We start from the raw sequence: 17,433 nt of genomic DNA, 5'->3' as shown, positions 1-17,433 counted from the left end.
AGAAGGCTGAGATAAATGGGTTATTTTTAATTTTATTAAATTTAGTGTAACTAACCCTCAAATCAACTTATTTTTGACATTAAATTGCCCAAATTGGTTATTTATGGTTTTATAACTTTATGTCTCTGTTCAAATTTTGACCTTTTTTTGTGTAAATTTGTTTTCTTCTGGAATATTTTGCATAAAACCGTCTCAGTGCTGCCACCCACAGGTTGAACGATGGCTACTGCAGTTGAATTCTTCAATCTAGAAGAATTTATCGTTTTTAATCATTTATTAAAATTTTATTAGAATTTTGATTTATTGTCTCAATAAGTTCCAATTAACGATGTTATAAAAACAAAACTGGCATTATGGAAACATTATTTTTACTTTTTTCTCCACCGTTTGAGTCACAAGAGAGCCAATAAATATCAGTAAATTTGAAAATATGATTAAATGTAGTAACTGTGTGCATTTTCAGGGTTTCTGCAGGTTTCACCAACTATAATTTCAGGCTTTTGAATACTTTTTAAAACCATAATGAATTGTTTTTAAGACCTATAATACAAATTTCATCCAGCAAACTGGTGCGAAATGTGCAGTTACAAATAGCCTTTTATAGCTAGCTTTTCCCATCTGGGTGCCTCACTGTTTTTTGTCAGTTTGACATAAAAAAAATAAATAAAACATGACTGAAAAATGTGTTTAGTAATTCTAAAAAGTAACTTTCGCTTAATTTTACATATTTTAACAAGCATTTAAACACAAAAACGTTTACACAAGTTAAATTTGAACTCATTCACTTCTATATTTTCAGATGGTTTAACGATGGTTTGGATTGTCTGGCAACTTAATGATTATCGTAAAATCCTGGACGTGTTTCGAATAATATTCTGTCAATTTCCCACTTGGATTTTTAAAAGGGAAAGAACATAAACATGATAAAAGATGCCAAAAATGTAAAACATTTCTCATTGTAAACCCTGTTGTTAAACAAGACGATTTCCATGTGATGAAATTCCAGAGTAAACTGCAAAAACAGGGATAAATATTTCCACAGCAGCTACAGCTAAACCAGGTAACAGTCATTTTCCAATAGTTTTCTGAGAAGAACGTCACATTACAAAAGAATTTAAAATCCTATTAGACACAGAGAGACGTGTCCAGTCAGTTTCTTTAAAAACCATCCAAAGTCGGCTGGGCGACAGAAGTCCATCGAACGCCAAAAAAAAAAAGAGAAGAAGAAGAAGGGGTACATCCCGAGTGTTGAAGTTTACCTTCCCCTCTTTTCTTCTCCAGTCTCTGCTCACTATAATCAGCCTTCAGTCTCAGAGTCTCCCCCTGGTGGCAGAGAACTTCCAAAGCTCATGAGGCGTTTCTGTAAACAGCCGAGGTCGGAGGTCGGAGGGCGGCAGGCGCTCACTGGCCGGATTCAGCCGACAGCCGCGCCTCGTACAGACTCAGGGCGTGATGCACGAACTCGTACTGCTCACCTGTCTGGATCATACCTCCTCTGCACAAGAGGGAACACAAAACTCTGGTTACTATTTATCTAATAGTATTTAGGCTGACTTTATATTACTTTATACTTGTCTTTTTCCTTATTTTTTTAGACCGCATCTCACTCAGCATCACAACTTTACAGGTTGATTTTTTTTAATCACTCTCAATTAAAGCAATTATTAGTGAATCTAGTAAATATAAAGTTTGTCATTTGTAGCAGAAATAAACATTACAGGTGAGTTACTGACAAAGTGTTTGAAGTGCTTCAATGAGCTGAAAATGAAGCTTAAAAACTTCAAGATAAATAAAATAGAATATGTATGGTTTGAGTTATAAAGACATAACTGACAAATTATTGTTTACTTCAGGGCTACAAAGAATCAACTACCAATTACTGGCTTAATAGATTCGCTTAGACCTTCTTTTAGCGTTGTAGTTTGGCTGCCATCCAGCAGAAGGCGCTGATGGTTATTTTGAGGCAGAACCAGTTGATACAGAAACAAAGATGGCGGGTTCATACAAAACGGATTTCAGTTTGACATGCTAAAGGCACTTTATGTGGTTCTGTTTTTAAATATAGACACTCAAACAGCTCTTAAAGTTTCACCCTAACAGAGTTGAGGTCAGAAATATCCGCTCACATCAGTCTAATGGCAAAACCACAAAATCTTACTGAGTATTTTGTCTAGTTTTTAGTGCAAATTTGTTAGTACACTTGAAATAAAACAAACCTAACTTACTAGTAACTTTTCTTCAAGACATAGGAGCTTGTTTTGAGTGAATAATTTTTTTAAATTTATGAAAAGTTCTAGTTCAATTGGCAGATTGTTTCACTTATAACAAGATATTTTTACCAGGTTATAGTTAAACAATTTGCCAGTGGAACTAGAATGTTTTTATATTTCAATATTAAGAAATTATTTACTCTAAAGTTCCTATATTTAATAAAAAGCTACTTGTAAGTTATTTTTGTCTCATTTCAAGCATACTAAGATATTTGTACTTGAAACTAGAGAAAATACTTGGTAAGGTTTTTGTTTTTGCAGTGTAACTGCAACCAGAGACTCAGATAAGCAGCTTTCTGCCGTCTCTCAGAGTTTTAAGCTGTTTTTACCTGTCGGCTCGGAGCTGGCAGGTGATGTTTAGCACGTCCACCACCCCCTCCACCTGCAGATGCCGGCAGCCTATCGTCGTGGCGATGAAGCATCCCGTCCGGCCAATCCCAGCACTGCAAACACAGGAATGCACAGGTTGAGTGTTTTCAGACATTTTCTCGGCAGTGGGAGCGAAACTTGAGTCAGTACCTGCAGTGGACGATGACGGGCCCCACGCAGGCGGCGGTGCGTCTCTCAGCCTCAACATCAGCCATGAGCTGCAGCAGCGGCAGCGCCGAGTCCGGGGTTTTGTGGTCGGGCCACGATGTGTACCAGTAATGCTGCAGGACGCGGGTTTGATTCCCGCACTGCTCAGAGACACAGGAGAGGTCAGAACTGAACCTGAAGCCGGGTTCATCACCACTCTGCAGGGGAAAGGAGGGCCTACCTTCAGCGTGAGGCTGCGGGTGGCGTAGTGCTCACACTCCCTGATGCCGTTCACCAGAACCTCCACCTTCCCGTAGATCCCCCTCTTCTCCGGCCAGTACAGGACACACTTCTGCAGACACACAGAGCACATAAATCTGTAAGTCGGATATGTACGATATATTTATCCCGTAAACGGAGCGCTGCTCTGTGGCGCCTACATACCATCTGGTACCTTCACTTTTGCACACAGAACAATTTCTGGGTGAAGTGAAATATTAAAATTAAACTGTTCTGCAGCCCATTTTTGCATTTTGTATTTCTGGTTCGAGGCTAAAACTGAAAATATGAAAAACAAAACCTTCTTGGTATTTTGCATCTGATTCAAAATGATCACTTTTTCATTGCTTGGAAGTGAACTAAATGGATGGATGATGAAGGGATCGTCCTCCTCCTGTTACCTCGTTCTTCTCCTTCAGCTTGGTGATCATGACGATGACGGGCGACTCCTCCTGCCACGCCATCTGCCAGAAGTCGTTCACCGTGTTCACCATGGGGCCCTGAGTGGCGATGAAGGCCCTGCTGTCGCCTAGGTAACCCTAAAAGAGAGCCACCGCCATTTTACTCTGAAATCTTACGTTTTTTAACATTTATTCACATAAATACAAAGTGCCTCATGTTTGTGAGCTGGGGAAAGTTTTCTCCCAGTCAGCTTCAGAGATATTGTGTACAGTAGGACAAAGAGTTCAAGTGTGACAGTTTAAACTGTTTCTGCAGAGTTTCCTGACAGGAAGCCGCTCCATTGTGTGAGAGTCTGAGAGCGGCATTACAGACTGCAGCAGGAGTTCACTTTCACAACGTTTCAACACGAGGAATCCAGAAGAACAAAGAAACGCTGCAGACATTCCAGGTTCATGACAGAGTCCTTCACGGTTTGGGTTTTTATTTTCCTTCTCAACTGATGGAGAAAAACAGACAAAACATCCCAGAGACGCAGACACAACAACCTAAAACTCAATGCAAATTTTCAGATTCTCATAGTTTGTTCTGTTTGGTAAAAGTATGTTAGTTATTAGTAACTCATGTTTATGTGATAAAAACATGAAAAAACAAGAAGAAACATTACAATGCAGCGGCACAATAAAGGACAGTAATAAAAATATAAAATCCAGACCAAAATTAATCAATTTTCCAGTCATTATTAATCAAACCAACTAAACAGATGGGTTTTAGGTATGATTTAACGGAACTCAGTGTTTCAGCTGTTTTGTGGTTTTCTGGGAGTTTGTTCCAGATTTGTGGTGCGTAGAAGCTGAATGTTTGGTTCTGGTTCTGGGAATGCAGATCTTTAATGTGGTGTTACAACATTCAATGATTTATAAACCAACAGGAGAAGTTTAATCTTTGAGCTACAGAGTGTTTTAGTCAGAACGCCTGCAGATTTCAGAGTTCAGATTTTTTTAGGCAGACCTGTAATGAATGTGACTAAAGAAAAATTCATGGATGAGTTTCTCTGGGTCTTTCTGAGACATGAGTCCCTTAATCCAGGAATGTTGTTCAGGTGGTAAAAGACTGTCTTTGTAACTGACTTTATGTGTCTCTGAAGGCTCAGATTTCAAACCTAATCTCTAGTTTCTAACTTTAATAACTGAAGCTACATGCTGTTATTAGATGGTTACGATTTTTCCTCTCAAATCTTCAGATCTACAATTAATATTTCCAGATCAATCAGAAAATTGGGTTTTATAAATCTCTATGTTCTGTAAAATTCTATGTTTTGGCCACCAAAAACTGTTTGCAAATAGACAGGAGGTGCAAAAAATGCCACAAAATTATTCATGGTCGCGTCCAGAGAGCATAAGGGTTGGAAAAAAATCAACAAAATACACAATTGGATAAATAAATACAGCAAAAGTTCATTAAAACTTTCCACCAACTGGCTGAACGTTTGTGGATGACAGCTGCTACTCACCCTTATGTAGTTGGCATTGATGTAGGAACTCAGAAGATCATTGCAGCTCTTTGACTTCAGGATCACTCTGGAGTGAGGATCTAAGACACAAGAAGAAGAAAAGGTGAGGAAAAGAATGAGGACCGTGAAGTGAAACATTTTAGACTCCATTTGTTTTAAAGCTTAAACTCTGTTTTATTTAATACCTGATAAAGACTGACTGGGAATTTGAACGCTACATAGCAGAGCTGTGGATTGACATCTTTTTGGTTCAACTGCTACAAAATCTAGAGTCGGCATTAGTGTGGAGTCTCAGGACGTGGAAGTTCTTCCATATCACTGAGGCCGGATCATTAAGAGGCCAGAATCCTGAAGTAAAACACAAACACAAAACCACCAACAGGGCTTTGTGTTTGTGAAGCTGCAAGAAATCTTTAGTTTTCTTTCTAATTCAATAACAATACTTTATCTCAATTTTCTGTCAGAATTTGTATCATCAAAGTAACTTCAAAGAGTCATTTTGGATGGTAATCCTGCAGGCAGGAAGGATCTCCAGTAGCAGTCAGTCTTGCAACAAATCTGAAAAGGCCTCTGAATGAAGATTGTTGCTAGCATCTCAATACACAATAAGCAGAGATGATACTCTACAGTAACATGTCCACTGGCTAACAGATTTAGCTTAACTTTAGCTCAACATTTAGTAAATCTGTAGAAAATTTGATGCCAAAGATATATTTACGATAAAAACCGACAGGCTTAGAACGAAGCCTTGAGGAACTCCATCTGTAAGCGAAGCTGGAAACTGGATGTTGCTGTCTCAGTTCTACTGATTTATCGTGTTGATTTTACATAATTAGTGACCAGTAAAGGTGTTTAAAGTTTAAATGTTACTGTGAAAGATCGAAGCCCTAATTAGGAAACGCCTCCTTTAAACCCTGAACTCCTGACCCAGATGAAGTGCTTAGGATCGATTAGCAAGGATTACTCTGGATTTGACAGATCCGTCACAGCAGATCCGCAGACCTGTTAGGACTGACCACAGCTCTGCACAGCACAATGAACACTTTGCAAAGAAAACAGAAAGCGGACCACAGGAAGAGGCTTGATTGACAGCAGCTTGAGGTGAACATTCCTTTCTCCTGATTGGCTGCAGGAAGGAACACTCCTGTTTTTGATAACCTCACCTCCCACCCTACAAAACATGAGTGCACAATCCAGAAATTGTTCATTATGTAACGTTTTAATCAGAGTAAGCGTCCGACTGCGAGAACAGGCTGTGCTCAGAGTAAAATTATTGGAAGAGGGAGGGTGAAATATTCCCCGTCTTTGGGAATGTTAACCTTTGACAACTTCTTGGTTCAAGAGACAATGAGATGTTTTGGAAAAGTTGCTGCTTCTTAGCAACATGGAGGACTTACTGGGCAGAATGGTCTTATATCTGTTCTTAGTGCCGTGGTTTGGGATATCCAGCTCCTTGGGGTCGATAAAATTCATCGGGATTTCCTGAGATGGGAGGAAAGACAGGCGTTAGTGACAACATGTCAAGATAAACTGAACATCACAGACACTGATCGATCATGTTTACGACGAGACAATCTGAACCTGATGGCCTCTGGAATCATATCTTCTGGTTCGGACAAACTGGTCTGATTAGAAAGGGAAGCTGGAGTAGTTTTTATGCATCTCAGGTGGAAAACCACAAAATTCAAAAAGGCCAAACAGAGAAAATCTGTGAAAAAAGGGCCTCAAGAAATGTCCATGTCTGCACAAGATGACTTTTTTCCCCTGCAAGCAGCTCTGCTTCCTGGGTTCTGGTTAATTCTTCTTTGGATTTTGGCTAAATTTTCACACGGATTCCTTTACCGGATCAAATTCTAGATACCAAAGCTGAACAGACTCCAGATGTTGAACTAGTAACTTGCTATGAACAAATTCCCCTTCCAGAATCTAAATATATTCCTATTTCCTCACACAGATGCCCATAAAACAAACAATCTGCGGTTCTAAACAGGTTCTGAACTGTAATCAGATTCCCATAATTGAACAGATTCCTGATCATATTTCTAAACAAAAATCTTTAAGCATTTCTTTACTGAACTGAAAGCTAAATATATTCTGACTGAACAAAGTTTCCTGTCTCTAAGAGATTCATAAACATGTTTGTTCTTCAGCTTCCTGAATCTGAAAAGATTCCAGAAAAGTTTTTTGCCATTTTTTACTTTTATTTACTTTGTAAAAATTAAAGGTGACCTATAAGCTTCCTTGAACAGGATAGGATAGATCTATTGGTGATACAAAACATAAAATGTTTTGCACAAAATCATTCTCAAATAATGAGATTTTATTCTGCTCAGTTCAGAATGAGCTGTTTTAAAGCGTCTTGTCACTTTAAATCCAAATAAGCCACTGCTGGCCACGCCCCAACTCAACGTCTACACTCCAGCTGGCCAAACATGTTGGAACTCCGCTGGGGTTGCTAGGTAACGGAGCAGTGCCCTTCGAATGCGACTTGACAATTGGGAGGTTTTTGAAATGTCTCATTTTCCAGACACCAAAAAACATTAACTGGGGTTTTTTTAAGTGCTTGGACTGTTTCTAGAAGCAGCTGAGGTCCAAATTGAAGTATAAAAACAAGCAAGATGAGAATTTTGAATAATAATTTCCCTTTAAAGCGATTGTGTTCAGGCTTTTCAGCACTTGTCCTGACATGGAAAAGGTTTAAAGAAATTTAAATAACTTAACTAATCCTTTAGTGAAGATAAAAGGTTCTTCTAATATGTATAAATAAATACAAACATTGTGTAGTTTTCATCAGCACATCTAAAATGTGTTTCTGTGGAGTAATAAGCCGTTTAAACGGACTCACAGCGAACTCGACGTGCAGCTTGTGCGTGTTGCTGACGACGTCACGAAGCTGTTGCCGTGTCAGCGGTCGTCCGGCCGACAGCAGGTACTCTCGGGCCGCCGTCTCTCTGGGGGTTACCACGGAAACATTGAGGGGTTCCACCGATCCGAGAGCCGACATGTCCAGCACCAGGGACACGTTAGAGCCTCGTCTGCGCAGGAAGGATGGGAGAGGACACACAGATTAGTGTCAGGAGTGGAAAGTCTCTCGCTTCCTTCCTGAGTTTTATTGGAAGTTTAAGACTTTTCGGATTTGTGGCTCAAAAGGAAACTTGATAAAACTGATGATAGATGGAGGTTCTTTCACTTAGTGAGGTTAAAGCTTAACATTTCTGTTCATGAGAACATCAGGCCAAGGAAATTACGACTCTTAAGCTGTGTCCAGATAAGTTTCAAACTCCATAAAAATACTCAGTCGGAAAACTGAATGAATTTTTATGCGTTTTGGCCTTTCATCCACACAAAAATCCCACTGAAAGTCATTAAAGACAACTTCCACACGTTACAGTCTGTGGCAAATAAAGCGCCAAAACATCCACATACTTGCTTTTTGACATGATTCTCAGTCAATATAGTTTTGTGTTTTATTAACTTCACACTCTAATAATTTAAAAGTAGTTCAACCTGTATGTCCACACCAATGAATCTCCTGTTTTTTTATTCCTAACAGGAAGTTGTGGTTGTTTTGAAGGACTCTGATTGGCTGACAGGTTTTAGCTTTGTGCTATACTGCCCCCTATGGGTTTGGCATGTTTACAACAACGCCCAGCGGCAAATTTGTGCTGAAAACTTTTCTGAAACCGATACTGTGTATGATTTTATTTTATTTTTTTAATGTGGCGGATTAATTAGTTTTTGTAAAGTGTGTGTACAAGGCCCTAGGAAAACAAATATAACTTAAAAATGTCACGCGTCTGTGAAGCTAATGTTTACACAGATAGCGTTAGCTTAGGTTGACTGGGACGTTGACCACATCACTGCTGCAGATACAGCAGCTTTCCTGACATTCCATTGCTCTCAAACATCGGTGACATAGCATGTAGCATTAGCGCAGCTAGCATGTAGCATTAGCGCATCTAGCATCATTAGGCCTTTTCTTTTGCCCTGCCCGTCTGCCTCAGAGGGAAAGTTTCTCCAAACAAAGAAGATGTTGTAATTGTCTGGTTAGATAAGAGGACAGCATTTAACACTGGCTGAACTCACAGTGTTTAAACCAGGGGTGTAAAAAGTGTGGTTCTGGGGCCATTTGTGACTCATGGACTGATTTTATGTGTCCCTCAAATGCAATTCAAGAATGATACCAATTTTGCCCGTACAGCACAGGTGTTTGATGCAGATGGAGACTTTTTATTTGTAATTAAGTTAAAATTCTTACTGAAAATATTGAGAACAACCCAAACTATCCATCTCTTTAAGCTTTTATAATAAGTGGAACCACGTTTGTCCAGAGGTTTATCATTTCCCTCATGATGAGCACCTGACACTGACCTCCTCTGGGTTTAGCAGCTTTTTCTTGCTGTAAAGAACAAATTATGTAAAATACAACAGAGAGCTTTGGTGGGTTAACATGAGTGGGCTGACCCGGCCTTTGTCTGGCTACGTGTTGGCCGGTTTCCCCTCCAGGATGCCGTTGCTTCCAATTTGTTTGATTGCTGATTGGCTGGCATCCAGAGTGGACAACACACACGCTGACAGACACCAGAAAAACATCCTGTTCTCACTCCTGAGCCTCAAATCTTCCTTCCTTTTGTTACCTTAAGAAACACCAAAGGTTCTTTCTCCCTGCTTCACCCGCCCGTCCAATCAAACAACCAGAACAAAATGGCGTCCGGCGTTCAGGTTCGTTTCTTCTCAGAGGAAGAGACCGCAGCAGCAGATTAAATAAAGAGCTCAGCACCGAGCTGAGGCGTCGATAAAGATGTTTTCTTTACAGATGTGAAACTACTTAGCATCAGGAAATGAGCTGCAGACGGTTTTAAAGAGCTGCTAAAGACACAGCAGATGGAAATGCAGCGTCTGAGTAGCAACTGTTGGTTTAACTTTAAGCTCACAAACGAAGCTTCCTGCAGCGTCTCCAGAAACATTCAGGGCCTCTGAACCTTTAACATGCAATAAACCTCAACAGACCAGGTATTTTAGGTGTTTTACCTCCAGATTTAGAAATGTGCGCTTTTAGAAAGATCCCTGCTGAAACAATTGAATAATTCTGACAATGCAGAAGTCGCTTAAGTAAAGATTTAGTGTCTAAAATTGATAAATTTACATATTTCTGCTGTTCTTCTCTAATAATCTTGCTGCAAGCACCTGACCTTGTTTGAATTTGAAAAAACTATTAAATCTAATCTAAACTAATGATGAATGGGATTAAAATGAAAAAAAAACTAATCTAAAGAAAAAGTTCAACATGTAGTTTTTATACCCGACATATTTACTTTTGCAATATTCTTTCCTGTCTATGTATTTAACTGAAAATGTTTAATTTTAATTGCCATCTCAAGCTGTGTTTTTATGAGGTAAAGCACTTTGAAATGCCTTGTTGCTGAAATGTGGAAAGGGTGAATTTTGGAGCTTTTCTTTTTAAATTTCTACGTACGTCATGAACTGTTTTACGTATAAAACTAATACATTTGATGAATATGATGGCAGTAACAATAGATAATGTGCTGCTGCTCATCATACTTACGTCTTCATTCTAATCAAATTCATCTTTGGAGAAAATAAATGTTTTTTCTGCTTTAAAGCTCAATTATTTCACCAGGATTTAAACTCAGAAGCAGAATGGCTGAAGGAAGCCCTGCTAACTGAAGTCCAGAAGAACATCATGATTCTCCTTCAGAGCCGAGCAGAAGAATGAAAATGTAAACAATGAGCCTTACATAAGCCGAGCATCCTTATTTAAAAACACGCCTCGTATTGTTAACATGATGGGAGCGGAACAGATCATTAATACTCAGGAAGCCGATGCCGTTACAGATGAGAGATTAAAATCTGTTACAATATCATGGTAGAAATGATGCAACAGTTTTAAAACTCAAAATCCAGAAGAAGATACTTCAGTTGTTTCTGTTTTTATCTGAAATGTTTCAACTAAAACAAAACAAAGCAGATTTTTACCAGTTATGTGGCAAAAATATATCAGGCTAGGACTTTTTTATGAAAATAAACACAATAAAGTTGTACTTTTTGGGGAGTAGAGTGGTAATATTATCAAAGCTCCAACACAAAAAACAAAAACTATATTATTCAAGCAACTTTTTCTTGTAATTTTAAGGTAAAATTGTGTCTTTTTCCTGCAAATATTATGACCTTTTTCTTGCAAATATTATGACCTTTTTCTAATAATTAAACAAAAATTCTGCTGCATAATGAACTAAAAACCACTTTTGGAAATATTTTCTGTCATTTGTAAATTCTTATTTAGCAAAGAAAGCGAGAAACAAAAGTCTAAAATTGGATCTGGTGTGAAAAAATTTGAGATGTTATAATTATTATTATATTTATATAGTTATAAATATAATTATTAGTATTATCCAGCCCTGGTTACTGACTACAGCAAGTTTCAGCATTAAAAATAGATTTATTTAAAAAAAATAATTTCATTTTTAAATTTAAAATCAAATTTACCGACAGAAAAAAATAAATAAACGTTACAGAAGATTGAAGTGAAACATTTTTGAAAGGAAACAGAAAGTAACTAATCAGGAGACGATTAAATTAAACCAAAATAATCCAAAAGTAGATCTGCTCCTCTTCGCTAAGTTTAACGGAAAATTTTCAAAGATGCTAAAAATATCATAAATGTCTCAGTCATAAACTGAGCGGGAAGAAAAATCCCTGAAATTGCTGCTTCAAATTGAGGAAGACTTCAGGAAGATGAAGGTTAATGAGACCCGACATGGAGGAAATGAATCGCCTCTCTTCTGAAAACACCCAGCGTGAAAAAACAACTCAAACCCGCGCGGCCCAGTCAAAGTAACTCCATCAGAGGCTGATATCTGCGCTTCATCCGGCTTTTAAAAATTATAAAGTAATTATAAAGTATATGAAGTCTGGTCACTTCTGAACGATAAGATAAATGCTGAATTAAAACTTTACAGTCCAGTTTCCAGAAAAAACACGTTGAGAAGAATTATTTTAAGGTTCAGATTCAAACTGATGCTGGGAAAATTAATCTACAAATATTCTTGTTTTTTCTCACTAATTTTTGACTTTTGGAGTTCAGAAATGTCTCTAAGATTAGCCTCAAAATTTCTGATTATTTTCTAGCAAATTTGAGACATTTGAGCTCAGAAATTTCCAAATTTTTTCTATAAAATTTTAGAAATTTATCTAAAATTTCAGAGGGGTTTTTTTCCAAGTTTTTGACTTTTAAAGCTCAGGAATTTCCACTTTTTCTCTCGAAAATTTAAGAGATTAATTAAAAAGACTTTCAACTTTTGCTATGCAGATTTCCAATTTACGTCTAGACAATTTGTTTGAATGGGTTTAATGCAAAGTTCAACATAAAAAGTGTCATTTATGCCTGTTTCAAATGGCTTCTAATAGCATATTAATTCATTGAATGATTAGATTTTTAGTTTTTTGAGTTTTAGTTTTCATAAAATTACTACTTTATTCCCCCAATATTACTTTATTACTGTAATATGACTTTATTTTCATGTTGAAATGTTTCCATTAACATTATTTGTGTTTCTTATAGTTAGCTAAAAATTAATAATAAAAATTAGTCATAAAATTAATAATAAGTAGATTAATTTTAATTGTCTTTATTATCAGAATATTATTGAGATAAAATTCTAAATCCATGGAAAAATAAATGGGAAAATGTCCAGACAGAGATGATCTCTTTTGATTTTCCAGCCTATAAAAAGTTTCTAAAACCACAAACAAAAACTTCATTCTTCTGCCGTTTTCTGTAAAACTGCTAAAAATCAAGTAAATGGGGATAAAAATGAAAAAAGATAAATCCTCATGCCGCTTCTTCTGCAGCACGTACAGAACCGAACACCTGACTGCTTCAACAATCAGAGGTCAGAGGTCGCTGTACTCTAAACACACACAGCGTATTGTTCTGGTGGCTCATTAGGACGGTTTTCCGCTCCAAACATTATAAACGTTTCCACATTTCTTCCTGTTTTCTAATTATTTTGTTCCATAAACGAGCCCAGTTATTTTTGCTCCATCATGTTTCTCAATATAAACCTTAAAAGGTCTGAAAAGGTCAAATTAAGAGATTTAATGCAGTTTTTATTTCAGTCGACTGGCTAAACTGTTGGTAAATGATGATAAATTAAAATTTATTGATTTAGGGGAGAATAAGATCTCAGATTAAAGGAATATTTGGGATTTATTTTAGTTCCTAACTTTATTAAACCCTTCCTGGGCGCTCACCTCTCCTGCAGGCCTGCAGCCGGTTTCATCCTGAAGGGGGAGGGGCAAGGTTTCAGCTCGTTAGCGCCTGTTACCGGGGGAACGCTCGTTGGCGGGGGGTGGCTGTCGGTGTTGATGATTGGCACAGGGACGGGGCTACAAAAAAAATAACGGAAAAACGGCGGTCAGGACCAGATTTAACAAACTACAAGACAAAAACAAAGAGAAACTCATCCTTTATGCATCAAACCCGTTAGAGGAAAAATACAGGAGTGAATTTCTGCCAAGTAACTCGGAAATCTTTTAGAAATTTCTGATTTGCAAAAATCGATTATTTTTTTTTCTCTTTTTTTTTACTTTTGGAGCTCAGAAATTTCCAAGTTTTCTCTAGAAAGTTTAAGAGATTAATTTCAAAATTTATGAGTTTCTTCTAGCAAACTTCCAACTTTTCATACACAGAAATTTCCAACTTATTTCTAGACAATTTATGTGATTATTCTCAAAATTTCTTAGTTTTTTTTCTGGAAATTTCAAGTTTTGAACCTTTTTATTTCTGAGCCACAGACTGATGACATCGACTGTGTGCTGCAGGTTTTCACACGCTGCAAAACATTAACTGGAACATATAAAATGAGTTTCAAATACTGAATTTTTATTGCAATATTCAAATTTCTGAGGACAGGAGATATTTTTGGAAGACAAAAATAAAAAAAATCTTAAAATTTGATAAACAGGAACAAACATCCTGTTACTGTTTATCATTATTGATCATTTACAAGATCACAATCTTCCTTTGGTCGGCTCACCTGGGCAGAGGGACGACAGGAGGAGCGAGGCGGCGGCAGGCTCTGATTGGCTGCTGCTGGTGAGTGGGCGTGGCTGCAGCTGGCGGGAGCTCAGATTGGACCATGCTTTCTGACGTCACAACCTGAAATAAAACAGCCACCATTACCGCTACAGAAACATTTCACAAAATCATCAAAATAAAAAATAAAAATCTGATGTCCCAGACCTTGGTGCCCTTTGACCTCTTGTGGGGGTCGGAGGGGAGGGTCAGGCTCACGACGTGGTCGGGGGGCGGAGCTTTGAGCTGCTTCTCAGTAACGGGAACTTTCTGCTTCATTCGGTACAAAACCTGCGGAGAAAATAACCTGATTAAAGATTGAAGTCTGATCGTCCAATCAGACAAAACTTCGTAAAGTTTAGCGTGTAGAGAGGAAAAATCTATTTTCATAAATATTCCAAAAATGTTTTAGAAAATATAAACAAGGATAATTAAAAGTAAAAAAAAAACAATAAATACATTTACTAATTTAGTCTTTTCTTTATTAATGAATTATTTGAAGCTTGTTTTTTATTTAATAATCAATTTTTGCCTACTTTAATTATTATACAGAGAGCTGATTCTTTTACCACAATTATCTAATTAAATTTATTTCTGAACATATTTGCAACAAGAAATACAAAAAAATGTATAAAACAGACAAAATGTATAGATATTAATATAATCAAACATAAATTAAGCTGTAAATACCAATAAGGAATAATGTGTAAAGTATTTTTGTAACATTCTAATGCTCTTATATTTAAAGGAAAATGTTTTAAATCAAACCTTTTAAATTTTATATTTTCAGTATAAAACATAACTTTGTTTTTATTGTTTTACTAACTCAATAAGTATTTAATTTGCTTTAATTTAAGTTAGAAAAATAAATATCTATTATGGCTGAATTTTTAATACGAATGGATAAAATGTATTAGCTGTGTGTGTAAATATAGTTTCTTTGAAGTTTGGGCTGCTTGTGAAACACATTTTTTTTGGTTTTATTAACATTTAGAGACATTTGTGACGACTTCAAGTTTTACATTCTTCAATGTGAATTAACTTTAAATCTCTATTTTAACTCCCAGTTCTTTTTTTTCATTTGATTTTAAATTTTTGTAAACATTTCATTGAATAGATAAAAGTAAGTGTTTGAGGTCTCTGTGTGTTGGGGCGCCCCCGTGTGGTCCAAGTGTCAAACTACAAAGGAATGAATAAATATCTTACTTAAAATGGATTTACTTTAAAACTCAAGTTATTATTTACTAAATTACCATTTAAATCTATTTAAATATTTGTTTTGTATTTTCTTAGCATTTATCAGTTTATATCACATTAATGTTAATTTTACATTTTTTCTCCAATTTCTTGCTTATTTATGTAACATTTAAAAGTCATGTTTTTGATTTATTATTCTTATTTCATTAATATTGCTACATCTATTTTTATGCTTATTCTTTTTACTTCTACATGTCTAATTTCAACAGTTATTGTCTAATTCCCCATTTTAATATTTTTTATTGGTTTATATTTTTATCTTTTATGAATTCTTTATGAGTTTTATTAAGTGTCCTTTTGTTTCCTAATACCTGCCAGAACTGTTATTTATCATCTCAATGTCCTGCAACTCACAATAATTTGTTGCTGATATGTTAAAAGATTATTTCTTTATTTGTAAAACTGAAGAATAATTTCAGAAGATGCTCAACATTCTTCATTTTAACAGTTTCTTGTACGAGTTTTCATACATTTTGAGTTTATTCTCATTGTTTTCTTAATATTATGACTTTATTCTACAAATTAAAAACAAAAAACAACCTTCCTCCAGGAATGTGTGTGTGGTTTACCATTAGACAGGTGATGATGATGAGGAAGAAGGTGAAGAAGAGGACGATGTTGTAGAGGCCATCTCTGCTCCATGCGTGATCCCTCTGATCGTCCTGCAGGACGTTTTTCTTCGGAGACGAAGGCGAAGAGTCTGGGATGTTTCTGCAGCACTGGAAGGAAAGCAAACATGTCGGAACGTCGCCCAAAAAGAGCCGAGGATTCTGGGATTTTACACATTTACCTCCGGTTTGACCGCCGTGATGCTGAAGTCGGCCAGATGGTGATGAAGGACGCTGCGGTTCAGTGATTGGACAATCTCCTTCGCAGGGCGCAGCTCGAAGACGTCCCGCCTCTCAGAGGAGACGAAGAGCTCGATGCCGTTTCTGGCCTGTAAGGAGCGTCCGTCCAACAGGAAGTGAGCCAAATCAGGAGATGAAATGACTGGGATGAGGGGGTGACTTACATTCAGCTTGTTGATGTGAACGTGTTGAGGAGCGACACCGAGCGCCGCCGCCACGCCGTCCCGGAACCACAGGAGGTGACTGATGTTCAGCCTCCTCACTCCCACAGCCAAGTACTGAAACAAAGAAAACTGCCTTTTAGAGCTAATATGATCAGTTAGCTTCATTCCTCCTCAAATATTCAGAGGAATCCATTAACCCACTGTTTGCAAACTTTTCCCACATAAAAATTACAACATTTTCAAGGTAAATGGAGATAAAAATAATAGAAATGAACTAAATATAGACAATTTCAGTTCACTTTTATATAATATAATTCATCACTTTTGTCAACAATATCTTGTGATATTGTACATTGTACAGAAGAGGCAAAGTAACTAAAATATAACAAAATTTTGTTTTGAAACGTTTCTCTTACACCCTAAACACCCGACTGGTCCGAGAACAAAACACTCAAGACGCTACATTCTAGCTACATTTAACTAGCTAAATGTGGTTAGTAACTAGCTATAAGTAGCTAGTTACTAATCTAGCTGCATTTAGTAACCAGCTACATTTAGTAACTTGCTAAATATAGCTAGCTACTAACTAGCTATATTTAGCAACCAGCTAAATGTATTAAATTAGCTACATTTAGCAAGTTACTAATTGCAGTCAGTTACTACCCAACTCTGCTTTTAGAAATCATTTGTGTCCAGTTTGAGCAGAAAGTAAGAAAAATAAGGAAATTCTGTGCAACTGGATAAATATTCAATTAGCACCAAAAATGTAACAATTATTCCACTCCACAGAGTCCTTTGTGATATTAAATGATCCAAAAGTGATGTAGATCATCTCTGCCTTTATGATTTGCCCTGAACTTATCCATAAACCCACTGAGCTATTTATCATTTCCTCTAAGTGAATAGCAGCAGAGCAGACTCAGAGAATATCAGATTGCTTTTTAAAACGAGATTAGAGGAAAACAGAAGTCTGACCTATGCAGCTTTCTGTCCACCAACCTGAAGCCCACCGGCTGCTGCTTCAACATCCCTGTGTGTGTGTGTGTGTGTGTGTGTGTGTGTGTGTGTGTGTGTGTGTGTGTGTGTGTGT

The 17,433-nt window shown here is 37.0% G+C and overlaps 1 protein-coding gene across 2 annotated transcripts in view; it reads right to left on the bottom strand.

Moving 5' to 3' along the window:
- Positions 1-724: 724 nt before the first annotated feature.
- Positions 725-17,433, bottom strand: part of ptprr (protein tyrosine phosphatase receptor type R) — a 45,481-nt gene continuing 28,772 nt past the window's right edge. For both annotated transcript variants that reach the window (XM_017302892.1, XM_008400842.2), the window contains 14 exons: positions 16,344-16,457; positions 16,122-16,268; positions 15,901-16,050; positions 14,243-14,365; positions 14,037-14,158; positions 13,252-13,386; positions 7,823-8,012; positions 6,375-6,459; positions 4,978-5,057; positions 3,467-3,604; positions 3,028-3,138; positions 2,790-2,947; positions 2,600-2,713; positions 725-1,495 (listed from right to left, as the gene is read on the bottom strand). In XM_017302892.1, the coding sequence (XP_017158381.1) occupies positions 1,402-1,495; positions 2,600-2,713; positions 2,790-2,947; positions 3,028-3,138; positions 3,467-3,604; positions 4,978-5,057; positions 6,375-6,459; positions 7,823-8,012; positions 13,252-13,386; positions 14,037-14,158; positions 14,243-14,365; positions 15,901-16,050; positions 16,122-16,268; positions 16,344-16,457 (1,761 nt within the window). In that variant the 3' untranslated portion in view covers positions 725-1,401. The remainder of the gene's footprint in view (positions 1,496-2,599; positions 2,714-2,789; positions 2,948-3,027; positions 3,139-3,466; positions 3,605-4,977; positions 5,058-6,374; positions 6,460-7,822; positions 8,013-13,251; positions 13,387-14,036; positions 14,159-14,242; positions 14,366-15,900; positions 16,051-16,121; positions 16,269-16,343; positions 16,458-17,433) is intronic.

The sequence above is a fragment of the Poecilia reticulata genome, linkage group LG23, assembly GCF_000633615.1.
Source record: "Poecilia reticulata strain Guanapo linkage group LG23, Guppy_female_1.0+MT, whole genome shotgun sequence".
NCBI classification, from domain to species: Eukaryota; Metazoa; Chordata; class Actinopteri; order Cyprinodontiformes; family Poeciliidae; genus Poecilia; species Poecilia reticulata.
Note: the sequence above shows the minus strand (reverse complement) of the source record. Positions and strands in the feature narration are given on the sequence as shown.